Here is a 15,442-nt window from a genome sequence, read left to right as displayed (position 1 = left end):
GACAGAAACTGCATAGATGGCTTGTGGCAAAACATGGAAAGTGTAATCACAATCATTCTTGTCTTATTAGACAGTTGGGCAGCTTCCAGTATTGTGAGGCACAATATCTTTCTGGGCTTCTTAGAAGAGTCAGGAGTGGGTGGCATTAGGTAAAGGTAAAGGTTCCCCTCCCCCACATATGTGCTAGTTGTTCCTGACTCTAGGGGGCGGTGTTCATCTCTGTTTCAAAGCCGAAGAGCCAGTGCTGTCCAAACATGTCTCCGTGGTCATGTGGCCGGCATGACTAAATGCCAAAGGCACACGGAACACTGTTACCTTCCCACCAGAGGTGATCCCTATTTTTTCTACTTGCATTTTTTACGTGCTTTCGAACTGTTAGGTTGGCAGAAGCTGGGACAAGTAACGGGAGCTCACCCCGTTATGCGGCACTAGGGATTCGAACAGCTGAACTACCGACCTTTCGATCCACAAGCTCAGCATCTTAGCCACTGAGCAACTGTGTCCCTATATTATTTTATGGGCAATTCCACTTCTTTCTGGGCAGACCAGGTCTGTGGTTGTGGGGTGCAGGATCAGGCTTGTAGGTATCACAGGAGCACATGGAGACCATGGCTAGGATAGCCTTTGTCCAGCTTCAGGTGGTACCTCTACTGCAACCTGATCTAGCACAAGATCATTTACACACTTGCCCTTTACAGCTTGATTGCTGCCATTTGCTATTCAGTTACCGAGTAGCCAGGGGACAAGATGTTCAATTGGGTGCCCTCAAGAGAATAATGAAACTTGACATCATGTTAATGGTGATCAGCTAGTGGCTTTATGTTGAGTAGAAGTAACCCTGCAATACCCTCCCTCTTTATCAGTTATGATAAAACAAATATTGTAAAACTGGATCTGATAGAAAGAGTTTTTCATAGTTGCACCAAGATTGGGATTGGACCAGTGTTTTAACAATGTGTAGTTTGTTTTCAGGGGATGCGGTGGCTCAGGGACTAGGACATTGAGCTTGTCGATCAAAAGGTCGGCAGCTCGGCGGTTCGAATCCCTAGTGCTGCCGTGTAACGGGGTGAGCTCCTGTTACTTGTCCCAGCTTCTGCCAACCTAGCAGTTTCGAAAGCACATAAAAATGCAAGTAGAAAAAATAGGGACCACCTTTGGTGGGAAGGTAACAGTGTTCCATGTGCCTTTGGCGTTGAGTCATGCCGGCCACATGACCACGGAGACATCTTCGGACAGCGCTGGCTCTTCGGCTTTGAAAGGGAGATGAGCAACGCCCCCTAGAGTCGGCAACTACTAGCATGTATGTGCAAGGGGAACCTTTACCTTTACCTAGTTTGTTCCCAGAGCTAAATTTAGTATTTATCTTCTTGCTTACCTACTTATATACTTTAGGTCAGTACTTATTTTGCCTAATCTCAAGGAATTGGGCAGGAAAAAAATATGTTTTAAAGCCCTGAAGTTTGGAACTAAGAAAAAACTTACCAGTTTTTATTAAGAGTAAATACAATGGCAATAGCACTTAGACTTATATACCACTTTATAGTGCTTTATAGCCCTCTATAAGTGGTTTACACAGTCAGCATATTGCCCCCCCCTCCCTTGAAGTCTGGGTCCTCATTTTACTGATCTCGGAAGGATGAAAGGCTGAGTCAACCTTGAGCTTGTGGGAATAGAATTGCCAAACTGTAGATAGTCAGCAGTCAGTCGAAGTAGCCTGCAGCACTGGGCCATCACAGTTCATTGTGCCATAATGCAGAGATTACTCTTATTTTTAACTTACTCCAGATAGAAGCAATATAGTACTCCTATACAGGTTTCAAAATGGAGGAAATAAATTTTTCCATACCCCAAATTCAGAGGATAAATCATTTTCGTAAAGATCATAATAAAGCTATATATAAATGCCTGTTTGCCTGCACCTGCATTAACTATATTTAATTCCAGTTAACCATCTTTTAGCATTTCCATAAAAAAATAAAAAATGTTGGGTAGAAAATTTAGATCAGGAAATGTATTTGGTTTTTATGTGGCCTCATAAACATAAGGGTGTGTGTGTGTGTTTTTTTTAGTTTATCTTCCTGCTGTATTTATCCTTGCCGGTTTGTCTCCTACCACAGCTATCCTTGGATCTAATTTCATTCCTGCTGTTTTTGTTTCCAGTTATGTAGATTTCTGCCGACCTGCTGCCCCCAATCATGCAAAAAACTATTCCCAGAATTCCCAGTGAGCTTTGCTTTCGGCAATGCTGCCTGACAATTCTGGCAAATAGACTTCCAACACAGCTGAGGGGGCACTAGGTTGAGGAAAAAATGTACATTTGCCCAGCTAGATTGGATTTGCCTCTTTTTCCTTGTCTCCCAATGTGCATTTCCTCGGTTTGCTATCACAGGACCCAGTGTAAAGAGGAGTCACAATCGATCCCTTTGATAGCTTGTCTGAACAAAGATTTTTAAAAAAATAAAGCAAGTTGCCAGAAGGCATCCGCAAAAATAATTCCTTTGTGAATTCTAACTTCTCTTCTGTATTTTGACAAGAGTGATTCACCGGAAAGTCATCCTGTGCGTCAGTTTCACTTCACTGCCTGGCCGGATCATGGGGTTCCAGAAACCACTGACCTCCTCATCAGCTTCAGGCACTTGGTGCACGAATTCATGAAGCAGAAGCCACCATCTTCTCCAACCTTAGTTCACTGCAGGTGCAAATATAATACCTTTATTGACATTTAAGTATGATTCTGTGTAGTTGTGCTTGGGGTACAATGAGCGGCTGTCTTGCAAGGCTATTCATAGAAACAGCTGCTTTTAAAATTATAAAACCATGCAATGAGCTAGGATGGGACAGTGCCATTTGTGGGGTGACAATTGTAATTCACTTGTGAAATGCATGCTATCAGTCCAGCACATAAACACGAAGTACTCCGTACACAAAGTACAGACAATCTTTTGGCTTTCACCTTGTCTGAACAAGAGAAGCTATTTTGTATTAATTATATTTTTTGACCCTTGGATTTCTGGCCAGAAGGGGGCATCTGGAACTTTTGTATTGACCTTTAAGTAATTGGGGTGTGTTAATGAAATAGAACAATCAGTTGCAGTTTTTGACGTGATGGCATCTTAACTATTTATTTTATTTTATTTATTTATTTTATTTGATTTTTATACCGCCCTTCTCCCGAAGGACTCAGGGCGGTGTACAGGCAAGATAAAACCAGCAATACAAATCTACAAGTTAAAATGTCATTTAAAAAACTTATTTAAAAAATTAGCCTGAAATTAAATTACCATAAACTAAAAACCCCGTTTAAAAATTAATAAAATTTCCTATTAAAAATCCAATTTAGGCCAGCCCCGCGCGAATAAAGAGATGTGTCTTTAGTTCGCGACGGAATGTCCGAAGGTCAGGTATTTGACGTAGACCTGGGGGAAGCTCGTTCCAGAGTGTGGAGCCCCACAGAAGGCCCTTCCTGGGGCCGCCAGCCGACATTGTTTGGCGGACGGCACCCTGAGAAGTCCCTCTCTATGGGAGCGTACGGGTCGGTGGGAGGCATGTGGTAACAGCAGGCGGTCCCGTAAGTACCCAGGTCCTAAGCCATGGAGCGCTTTAAAGGTCGTAACCAACACCTTAAAGTGCACTCGGAAGGCCACAGGTAGCCAGTGCAGTCTGCGCAGGAGCGGTGTTACATGGGACCTACGAGTAGCTCCCTCTATCACCCGCGCAGCTGCATTCTGGACTAACTGGAGCCTCCGAGTGCACTTCAAGGGGAGCCCCATGTAGAGAGCATTACAGTAATCCAAGCGAGAGGTAACGAGCGCATGAGTGACTGTGCATAAGGCATCCCGATCAAGGAAGGGGCGCAACTGCCGAACCAGGCGAACCTGGTGGAAGGCCCTCCTGGAGACGGCCGCCAGATGATCTTCAAACGACAGCCGATCATCCAGGAGGACACCTAAGTTGCGCACCCTATCCTTTGGGGCCAATAATTCGCCTCCAACAGCCAGCTGCAGCTGCAGCTGACTGAATCGGGATGCCGGCATCCACAGCCACTCCGTCTTGGAGGGATTAAGCTTGAGCCTGTTTCTCCCCATCCAGACCCGTACGGCTTCCAAACACCGGGACAGCACTTCAACAACTTCATTGGGGTGGCCGGGGTGGAAAAGTACAGCTGGGTATCATCAGCGTACTGCTGGTATCTCACCCAAACCACTGATGATCTCACCCAGCGGCTTCATGTAGATGTTGAACAGCAGGGCGAGAGAATCGACCCTGTGGGACCCCACAAGTGAGGCCCCTCACAGTCGACCTCTGCCCCCGTCAACACCGTCTGCGACTGGTCGGAGAGATAGGAGGAGAACCACCGATATACGGTGCCTCCCACTCCCAATCCCCCCAACCGGCGCAGCAGGATACCATGGTCGATGGTATCGAACGCCGCTGAGAGGTCTAATAGGACCAGGGCAGAGGAATAACCCCTGTCCCTAGCCCTCCAGAGATCATCCACCAATGCGACCAAAGCTGTCTCCGTGCTGTATCCGGGTCGGAAGCCGGACTGGAACGGGTCTAGATAGACGTCTTCATCCAGGTATTGGGGTAGCTGTCGCGCCACGGCACTCTCTACAACCTTCGCAACAAAGCGAAGGTTGGAGACTGGACGATAATTACCCAAAATAGCTGGGTCCAGGGAGGGCTTCTTGAGGAGGGGTCTCACCACCGCCTCTTTCAAGGCGGCAGGGAAAACCCCTTCCAACAAAGAAGCATTGATAATCCTCTGCAGCCAGCCCCGTGTCACCGCCTGAGTGGCCAGTACCAGCCAGGAAGGACACGGGTCCAGTAAACATGTCGTGCCGTGCAGCCTCCCCAACAACCTGTCGACGTCCTCGGGAGCCACAGGGTCAAACTCATCCCAAATGGGCTCAACAAGACGTGCCTCCTCTCCCTCGCTTGGATCATCCCAAATTCGGTCCAGACCGTCCCTCAGCTGAGCGATTTTATCGTATAGATAACCACTAAACTCCTCGGCTCGTCCCTGCAGAGGGTCATCCCGCACCTCCTGATGTAGGAGAGAGCGGGTCACCCGAAACAGGGCGGCCGGGCGGTTATCTGCCGACGCAATGAGGGTGGAGGCATAGGAACGCCTCGCTTCCCTCATTGCCACTAGGTAGGTCCTAGAGTAGGATCTAACTAGTGTCCGATCAACCGGGCGACTGGACCTCCAGGTGCTCTCCAGGCGTCTTCTCCGGCGTTTCATCTCCCTCAGCCCCTCGGAGAACCAAGGGGCCGGAGGAGACCTACGCCGGGTCAGAGGCCGCAAAGGCGCGACACGGTCCAAGGCCCGCCCGCGGCCTGTTCCCAGGCCACGACCAGTTCCTCAGCCGTGCCGTGGGCCAGTTCCTCAGGGAATGGCCCAAGCTCCGTCAGGAACCTCTCAGGGTCCATCAGGCGCCTGGGACGGAACCACCGTATAGGTTCCGTCTCCCTGCGGTGGTGAATGGCGGTTCGAAGGTCTAGGCGAAGGAGAAAATGATCCGACCATGACATTGGTTCCGTTACTAAATCATCTAACACCAGATCATTTAACCACTGTCCAGAGATATAAATCAGATCCAGTGTGCCTCCCCCCGTGTGCGTAGGGCCATCATTTACTCGAATCAGGTCCAAGGCCGTCATGGAAGCCAAGAACTCCCGAGCTGCCGTCGATGACAAGCCAACTGATGGCAGGTTAAAGTCCCCCATGACTATAAGTCTGGGGGTCTCAACCGCCACAGCAGCGAGTACCTCCAACAGCTCGGGCAGGGCTGTGGTCACGCAGCAAGGAGCCAGGTACGCGATCACCAAGCCCAACTGATTCCTATAGCCCCACCGCACATAGAGGGATTCACAGCCGGCAATCTGAGGAACAGTGGTCTCCTCGGCTCTAGATCCTCCTGATAACAACCGCCACCCCCACCCCTACCTTGGGCCTCGGCTGATGAAATGCTCGGAAACCTGGAGGCACATCTCAACAAGGGGACCCCCTCTGGGCCCAACCAGGTTTCCGTAATGCCCATAAGGTCCGCGGACTTCTGAATAAGATCGCAGATCAGGGAGCCTTATTAACCACGGACCGGGCATTACATAACATCAGCCAAGATCCAAGCTCTGAGGATCATGGCCACCGAGGCAGGTAGGGACTGAGGGCGGAGCACGCGATCGCTCTCAAACATCGAACGCGTGCTCCCTCAACTCGCACGGCCCTCCCCCGCCATATCTGCCTCTCCCACTTACCGTATAGATTGAGCAACCCTCTAAACCTGGAACGCCCTCCCCTGCCTTCAGACAAGATGGAATAGTGTCGCGAACTAGCACAGGGCTGGATCCCCCGACGGGTTCTCACCCCCACCCGTCAAATCCCGCCCCCCCCTTAAAAAACCCTTGTTTAAAAAACTATTTAAAAAACCCCACAGATTCTTCTTCCTCGCATGCCACCTCTCCGGGTCCCAAGACCCCTCGTTAAGGTAAGCCCTCGATAATTTGGAGGGCCATTCCTGCGAGGCGGGGGAACCTCGCAGTCGTAGTAGTTCGGCAAACGAGTATCTCATGGGAAATAGTCAATATACAGCGAAAGGACTAGTTGGTTAAGAAACCAAATTTGAGCTATGATCAGTTGGCTGGTAAAGAGTCCTGCTGCCATGGGGTGACTTCATGGGTTGGAATGGACTGAGATGAGAGCTGTGTGTATATTTCCAAGTACAATAGGATGGGCTATCATGCTAGTCATGTATCAGAGAGAGACTGCATTAGTCTGTGGGTGTGGGTGTGATAAATTGGGATGAAACAAACTGTCCCTCTTGATTGTCTTCAGCCATTAAGAAATACTGTTAGCTCCCTCAAGTGGCAGAATTTTTTGGGAGTCCAAAACAAATCAGGTGGAGAGTTAAGGTCAGGCTCTCAATCATGAAGCTTTCTTAATGACAATACAGAAATGATTTGCCACTGCCACCTTCTAGTATAAGGTTTTTTTTTCTTCCCAATTTCCCAGTCTAGCCGGGAGCCATATGATTCCTAACAATCCCCCATCCATGTAATCCAGTGATCCCATGGACAAGACAACGATGACGATGTTTCCGTTTATATGCAGTACATTATATTTATAATTACATTGTACTCTAGTCCCATAAACGGGACAGCTGGACAACTAGGGCATTAGTTTCCTTTTTTTCCCCTTTCTTTATGTAGAAGAGAGAAAATTTAGGCAGTGCTATTTTTAGATTAGATAGTAATGCTTGGAAAAGATAGTAAAAGAGTGAGATGAAAATATTCAACCCCGTGCCATTTTTTTTAACAGCGCTGGTGTTGGGAGGACAGGAACTTTCATTTCAATTGACCGTTTGATACAACAGATGGAGATAGAGAACACAGTTGATGTGTATGGCACTGTTTACGATCTACGAATGCATCGATCTTTAATGGTACAAACAGAGGTACGGGCAGACTGTTATTCTAAGCGTGCAGAACAAACATTGGATACAGGTAGTCCTCGATTTCTAAGGGTAACAACTGAGAATTAGGGTTATATGAGATGATGGTCATTAAGGTGGGTCACCGCAGGACAGCACCCCCAATTTTACAGCCTTTTTTTGGTCGTAAAATGTCAAAATTCATGGTCATGTGACCATGCAGGACACTGCAAATGGCTGTAAATGCAAGCTGGCTGCAAGCACCCCACGTGACAAGGCATGTGTGCAGCCTCTGGAACTTCAAAACTTTGAAAAATGGGCCAGGCCTGGGCAAATAACTTGGAACAGTCACAAAGCGAGGACTACCAGTATGTGATTATTTTTAGGTTTTGATTCAATTCTCCATAGTGCTTCCAAGTAAGTAGCAGTTTCTGGAGACTGAGTTACAAAATGTTTCTCATCATGACTGGTTTTAGACACGTGTGGTTTTCTCTTTAAACTGATGGATGCATCATCTAAAATCTATGGTAAAAATTGCATTGTTTTTTTTCCCCCTCTTAGGACCAATATGTCTTCCTAAACCACTGTGTTATGGATATTATTAAATCTAATAAAGAGAAGAAAATGGATCTCATCTATCAGAACACAGATGCCATGGCAATCTATGAGAACTTCACACCATCATCACCATATATTGGGAGGGCAAATGGCTACCATGTATAACTAGAAAGGAATGATCTGCTTTCCCATTTGGGTTTTTTGCAGAGGAGAGAAAAAAAATGCACTGCTTTTGTATGACTTTATATACAAAGACTTCAGCACATGTTTTGAAGATGCACGTGTTAAATTGCCAGTGGAAACTGTGGATTCAATATAGTGTTAAAAGAAAAAAAATCTATACTGTATTTTGCAGAGAATTTTTGCATTGAGGGTTGATAAAACAAAATATTATTGGTGAAATTAACGTTGGCTGAATAATAAGAATGAAAAATACAGACACTTTTAAATTATTTTTTAAACATGTTCATGTTCAGACTTCATAGGATACTGATTCTATTGTTCGTGTTCCAGAAATATTAATGATGTATATTGGTCACTTTAACATTTAAATTCCACAGTGACTTCTTAAATTCATTTTATTTAAAATGAGAACACGTAAACCTTTTATAAATAGGATATTTTATTATGTAATTGTGCCTTTCTATTTTGCTAAAGACAAAATAATCAGAGATCTATATTTTTGTATTGAAATTCTGAGATGATGTCTAACATTTGAATATGATTATTTTCAAAAAAATTTATCTGGAATACCTATGCTTATTCCTTCCTTCTGGAAATAGCAACCATTCATTTATATGATACTTTAGTCTGCGGAAGGTTTATTGCAGAATTCATTTGCTTGATCTTGTGAGCAGAACTGTCGTATCATATTTTGGTTTTATAAGAAGGAGAAGGCTTTCTTACATGGGTAAATTAAAATTTATCCAATTTTATTTTCATGCATTGAAAATATTTCCCACTTTTCTAAAAAATGTGGTGAAACTAGTCTTTCTGTGCCCTTTGAAGATCCTGGTTGTTCTGTTTCTCTGTACCATTTTCGTTTTTGACCATGTGTCCTTAATACCTTTTCACTGCAATGTGTATAATGATTAGAGATTTCATCTATTGTCATAATTTGTATGCTTAGTAATACTTATGAATAGCTGATCACATTTGACAATAGTATGGATACCGCAAAAGAAAATGGTATTGAGAAATAGCAGTTGTTTATGAAACAAAAGGAAGTCAAGCTCTTATTTGTGAAAATATGTTAATTTCTAAGTAAAAATATAAGGGATGTCCAAGTAGCCCTTGATACTTGTGACCTCAGGTTTAATTATTAGGGGTATGCAACTAATAATGCAAAGATGGAGAAGGTGTGCGAATGAATTGGCAACTTTAATTTCTTATCAATTTAATGGTTTTATCAAGTTTTTTTCAATTCGTAGTTCTTCAGGGTAAGAATTTGATACATCTCTCCAGCGATCAGTGCTTTTTAGGATGTTCTCGACTTAATGACCACAATTGAACCAGAACGGCTATTGCTAAATGATGCAGTATTGAGTTTTGCCTGATTTTGCGACATTTTGGCCTCAGTTGTTAAATGGATCACCATAGTTGTTAAGCAAATCCAGGTTCTCCTATTGATTTTGCTTATTGGGAGTCCCCTGGGAAGTTTTCAAATTGCAATTCCATAAGCCTGTGTCCATTTAAATACATATTAGTTGCCAAGTGCCCAAATTTTAATCATGGCCACAGGGGCATCGCAATGGTCATAAGTGCAAGGACAGTCACTTTGTTCAGTGATCTCCTGTCATTTTGCACAGTCATTAAACAAATAGTCATAAGTCAAGGACTACCTGCAGTCCTTGATTTATGACTGGTTGCTTAGTGACCATTCAAAGTTACCGCAGACCTTCCAAAAGCAAATAATTTTGATTTCAAAGTTATCACAGCCACAAACCACTACCACCACCCTCCACTGCTACAGTCACATGATTACATTTTGGACACTTGGCAACACACTCACTTTTATTGCTTTTGCCCCAATTTTCAACATTTTTTATCAGTTTCTGGTGTTTGCTTCTGATTTCCAGCAAAAGACGCCCATTGTCAGGCAGAAAAGATTTACGACCACACATAAAGTTCCAGTTAAACTGATTACTAATCATGCCTATACATAGGAAGCTACTCAACTAACGGTTAGCACTATCTTGGTGTTAGGTAGGTGGGAATGAAATTCAAGAGGGATTGGATTTAGTCCATTTGTGGCTATGTAGAGACTCTAGGCCGATTCCTCTTTTGACTCTGCCTCCAGGTTCTTTCACTCCTTCCCCTACAACTGTTGGGTAAAATAGATTTTCTTAAAGATCACGGCATTCACTTAACTGCAGCAAAAAAAGTCATAAAATTAGGTCCAGTCCTGCTGCAACTTAGGACTGTAATTTTCGGCTCAATTATGGTCATAAGTCGAGGACTACCTATAGTACTTTCCCGTGCAAAGCAGGAATATCAAAGGTGGAGCTTATGGGACCTGAGAATACCACATCGACAGCTTCCTGCTTGACCATGGTAATTCAAGTATCTCAATCATGGCATGTTGCTCAGATCTTCCAAAAGATTTTTAACAGCAACTTTTCTATTTTAAAAAGTAGTTTTTCCATATGCCTAGCACAACCCCTCCCCCTTTTACCTATCTGACTTAAATTTAGGAGGTTTTGTTCCTTTATCATGGAAGGGATAGTCTACATTCAGATTTTATACCTGGCCCCCATCTCTTCACCATTACACTGCTTACATTCAGTAACAAAATGGCCAATTTTCAGCATAACTTGCTGAAACGAGTGGAAGTATAAGCACTGGGAGATAGCCGTCTCCCATTTCATCTCCTGATACGTTTGCAAATGATCTGAAATTTGACCCTTTGCTCTCAGGTTTCATTAGCATGATTTAGAGGAGAATTTGAAAAGTTTCCAATGAGAGGAAAAGTATTGTTTGCCCCTCAGAGGCTTCTACATTTTTCAAAGAGGCCAAATTTGAGTTGCATCCTTCCCTTGCTGCCCCTAAGGCAAAAAACAAATAACCACAACCCTACCATTCTTTCGATTTTCATGAAGGTACTTTAGAAAGGCAAAAAGACATAAACAGAACTTGGTTTCCAGTTGCACTCAGTGGAGACATCGAAATTTGCATAATTAAGTTTCACATTCAGATCTCAAAGTCAAACCAAGGATTGGATTTGCCTTTTTCTGAATTGGAGCCCAAATTAAATCTAATTAACTAGCTACTTTAAAACTTGTTATTGTGTTGCAAACTGAATACTGTAGCAATAAACTCGTGTGATTTCCCATTGAATGGAGCTTTATCGCACATACACCCTCCATGCATTCTCAGGTTTCCAGATACTTATAGAATAGTAATGATTGGTTCACCACATGCAAAATAAAGCAACATTGGTCATTTTCAGTGCCCATTTCAGAGCAAACGGTTTATCTAAGTTAATAAGATTATCACTTGAAAGCTGTCACTTCAGTTGATCTTGAGGACTGACCACGAGTGGCATTCTTAAGGGAGGAGAAAAGCTATGTAGCTTTAACTGTGGTTTGCATACCATTGTTGTAATGGCGTATGGCATTGGTGGGGTGGATACCCCTCCTGTCCTGGTTGTATTTTTGTGTTCTTTTCTGTGATGAAGATTTATTTAAAAGTGCAATATTTGATTTATTGAATGAATGATTGCCTCTATTTGAATAGAGTTTACTCAGGTTCATTATCATTCCTGTTTGTTCTGTGGTTTATATTCTTGTGCAAATAGTTTTCAAAAGCCTGAAGAACTCCTGTAGTTAGAATAATCATATTTGCTCTATTTCTTTTGACTAAAAAAATACAAAGATCTACTGAAACTCTCAGCTACAGATTTTTTTATGCAGTGAAATACATACACACTCATGCATATGTTGCTGTATACATATATACTGTATATATATGTATATGGCTCTGGTTTTGTTTTATTATGCTGCTGTAGTTTGTAATGGATACGATTAATGAAAAACGAAGGGTTCTGCATTGAATTACTTTTGTTGGTACACTGTTCTTAAAATTATGAAGGCATTTTTAATGAAGGACGTGGTTTGCAAAAGGGAAGGGGATTCATATATTTCTTTTAGTCAATGCGCTGGCAGCATTAAAAACTGGTATGATATTTGAGTGTATTATATTGCTATGTTGTATTTTAGTATTGTAGATTTCATTCAGCTTTCGTCAACACAACCCACCATTGCATTAAGCCTGTGAGCAAAACTACTCGCCTTGTTCAAGTTTAAGATTTGGAGATATTCCAGTGTTATAAAGTTTGGATTACAGATTGTTGTATAGAAATGTATATTCTGCTTCTACAATAACAGAAGTTTGTCTTGGGTGGCTTTTTTTTACTCTGCTCCTTCAGTAAAATAGCACTGGATTTTGGTGTGTTTGTCCAAATGCATTCTACTTGCCTTCTTTGGTTTTAATAATTTTGTCCTTCTGTCTTTCTCATTGTCACATATACAAAGTGTATCATTTACCTCTGTGGGGACGTTAAATAGGAAGCAGCCCACCTCTTAATGTAACTTTGCCTTTGCAAGTTGATGAGAGCCCATACAGATTATAAAGAACCTTTTGGTGAAAACTGATGCATAGAGAAAAAAAGTTTTGCAGACAATTTAACTGAAAAAAGAAACTGCTGGAGGATAACAAAATGCTAATCACATAAAGGCTGAGCCATGGTGAAGCAGTGGTTTCAATGAAATATTGCAGACTACTGCTGCTGCCGGCAGGCTGCCTGCAGTTGGGCAGTTCGATTCTCACCGGCTCAAGGTTGACTCGACCTTCCATCCTTCCGAGGTGGGTAAAATGAGCCAGATTATTGGGGAAAATATGCTGACTCTGTAAACCACTTAGAGACGGCTGTAAAGCACTGTGAAGCGGTATATAAGTTTAAATGCTATTGCTATTACTAGAGCAGCCTTCATGGATTTTAAGATAATAAGGGCTTTAGATCTAGGCTGCAAAATCTGGGATGACCATTAGAGGGCAGTGAAAAGATACCAAAAATTGTCTTCACTGCTATATAGTAGTATCTTGCTATTTGCAACGCATGTCTAGTAGTGACACGTTTCCCTTATAACACCCAAAAACTGAACTATAGCGATTGTCCAGCCATGAATAAACAACTGCTGGGTCAGAAAGATCAGAATTTATGCCTCTTTTGTACTAAAAGATATGGTATCTTTTTATAGAAAAGCAATAGTAGAAAAATGTGCTTACCGTTTACGCTGATAAATACACTGGCAAAAACATTTCTTAATAAAATTTGAAAGGCCCGAGGATCAGAAGTGAGCAGTGAGCAGAGTAATCTAAACCTGTGTTGTAAAAAACTCTAAAATCAAGACAAGGCAGAGGGAAGAAATGGGGTTCAACTCTGTTTTCCTTCTATAACTGGTGTTTACAATTGTTCAGCTTCCACGGAAACCTTTTGAGTCCAGATAGAAGTTGATGGCAGGACAGAACAGAGGCCTTGGGAATCATATTCCCAAACTTTCAGCTCTTAGACCTCAGAGGAAGAAGTTTAACCAATCTTTGGCATTCTCAGCCAGGAAATCTTAATTTCATATATAAATTCAAATAGTTAATAGAAACTAGGAGGTGAATAAAGATGTTAGGGGGTTGCAAAGAGAATACTGTTATTTCCTAATTTCTTTCTCTGCTTTCTTCAAATTAATCATTTCCTCTTCATTCTCAGCATATCAGGGTGATGGTAGCAATTGCATCAGGACTGCAGCAAGTTTGTTCTAGGTTGTAACAAGTGATATGCAGAGGCAAGTGGCATGGCTGAACGGGGGTTAGGTGGATCCTAACCTAATTAATGTCCCATTTCTCTAACTGTAGACTATTTTCATAGTCCATCTCCAAAATGTGTTTCAGCTGGTTCTATAGCTACCCAGTTTGAAATAGCCACAGGTATTTATCCCTACCTTGATTAAACAGAATGGACTAAGATATTAAAGTATTTTTGTCTCAAACAGGCCTGACCTGATGATGACACAGCAATAACGGACATCTAATTGGCAAAGCTGCTTAAAGCCTAATGATCGAAGGGACATAATAGAAAATTATAAGAACTCATTCATTCATGCGATTGCTGCATCCCAGTAAGGCGGTAGCATCCCTGTCGTGTCCCACTCCTCCGCTGACGGCTGGGTCAGGGAAATCCGAATCAGGCTTGCCTCTGCAGCTCTGCCCAAAGTCCTAGCAAAGTCCTCAGAGCAGGCAGGAGACCAGTAAGTGACTTCAGCAAGATAAGTTCGACTTTTGCCTGACTCAGAGACTGCCAGAAAGTAGATCCTTTATATAGGCCATGGGGTGTGGCTCCATGACTCAGCACTCATTAAGGCCTGCCCCTCCCTTCCTTCTGTTGCCTCCGCCTCTCCAATCTTCTGATGCGAGGATTACTCCAATCAGCTGTTGTTGGGAGTAAACCCTCCTCAGGCTCACCTGCTGTGGAGGAGGGGGAGGGGTCTAGCTGCTCCGTTTGCCTGGGCATGGAGTCAGGGCTGGGGCAGGGAGATGCTCCTTCTTCTGCAGTTTGTGTGGGCATGGAGCCAGGACTTGGGCCGGGAGGCATACATTCCTCAGTGTTCGGGAGCAGGTAAGAAGGCCCCGGCTGCTCTGAGGGCGGGCAAGACACAACAATCCCTTTTTCTCAGGCACCAAACCTGCTTATCTCGTGCCTCAGTTTACTGATACCCACTGGCATTAGAAATCTAATTAAAGTGGCTTGAATAGGCATAGTTTTTTACTGGTTCTCTTGTTAAGCACTCCCTTTCAATATAGGCTTTGAAATGATCTGGAGCACCTCTTTTGCCTTAAAGCTCATGGAAGAAGATTGCTGGGATTCTTGTTGGCTGTGTCTGCCCCAGTACCTGCCAAAGAGAGATGCCCTGCTGTGCCTACTTCATGGCTGACCTCTTAGGAGAAAGGCAACATCACACAAAAGCCCATCCATCTCCTTTCTTTGAATGCTTGCCAATGGTTTAAACCAGATTTTTTTCCCATTTACCTAAAGCCTAATTTTAAAAGGGGAATGTTCTTTGTGCATTAAGTGTTGCTGTTACGACTGTGTGCCCCGATAACAGTGAAATTTCAGTATTTCCTCTATTGTACAGTTGTTTGCAATATATATATATAGTCTTTTATTTTAATGAATTATTTTTAGTGATATAAAAAGTAACTCAATAAAATATTGACATCAAGGTTTCAGTTGGCATCTTTCCTGTGTGATTCATTATAATGTAAACAGCTTGTCAGGTCATCTTATTCTGTGACAAGGTTTTTAAATCCTGTCCTTATATTCATGTTTATAAGCTTGAAATAGAGCATATAGATGAATCACTGCATGGTATTTTGCTGGGGATTTCATAAGTCTTATTCTA

The 15,442-nt window shown here is 43.1% G+C and overlaps 1 protein-coding gene across 3 annotated transcripts in view; it reads left to right on the top strand.

The window, feature by feature from the left end:
- The window catches only part of PTPRJ (protein tyrosine phosphatase receptor type J), a 129,895-nt gene extending 115,034 nt beyond the window's left edge, over window positions 1-14,861 (top strand). For 2 of the 3 annotated variants that reach the window (XM_058158254.1, XM_058158264.1), the window contains 3 exons: window positions 2,535-2,695; window positions 7,322-7,457; window positions 7,995-14,861. In XM_058158254.1, coding sequence (XP_058014237.1) covers window positions 2,535-2,695; window positions 7,322-7,457; window positions 7,995-8,156 — 459 coding nt within the window. In that variant the 3' untranslated portion in view covers window positions 8,157-14,861. Of the gene's footprint in view, window positions 1-2,534; window positions 2,696-7,321; window positions 7,458-7,994 lie in introns of those variants that run through there. The other variant, XM_058158275.1, reaches the window with a different exon arrangement.
- The last annotated feature ends 581 nt before the right edge of the window (window positions 14,862-15,442 follow it).

The sequence above is a fragment of the Ahaetulla prasina genome, chromosome 1 (assembly GCF_028640845.1).
Source record: "Ahaetulla prasina isolate Xishuangbanna chromosome 1, ASM2864084v1, whole genome shotgun sequence".
NCBI lineage: Eukaryota > Metazoa > Chordata > Lepidosauria > Squamata > Colubridae > Ahaetulla > Ahaetulla prasina.
The sequence above is the reverse complement of the archived record's forward strand: the minus strand, read 5'-3'. Positions and strand labels throughout refer to the sequence as shown.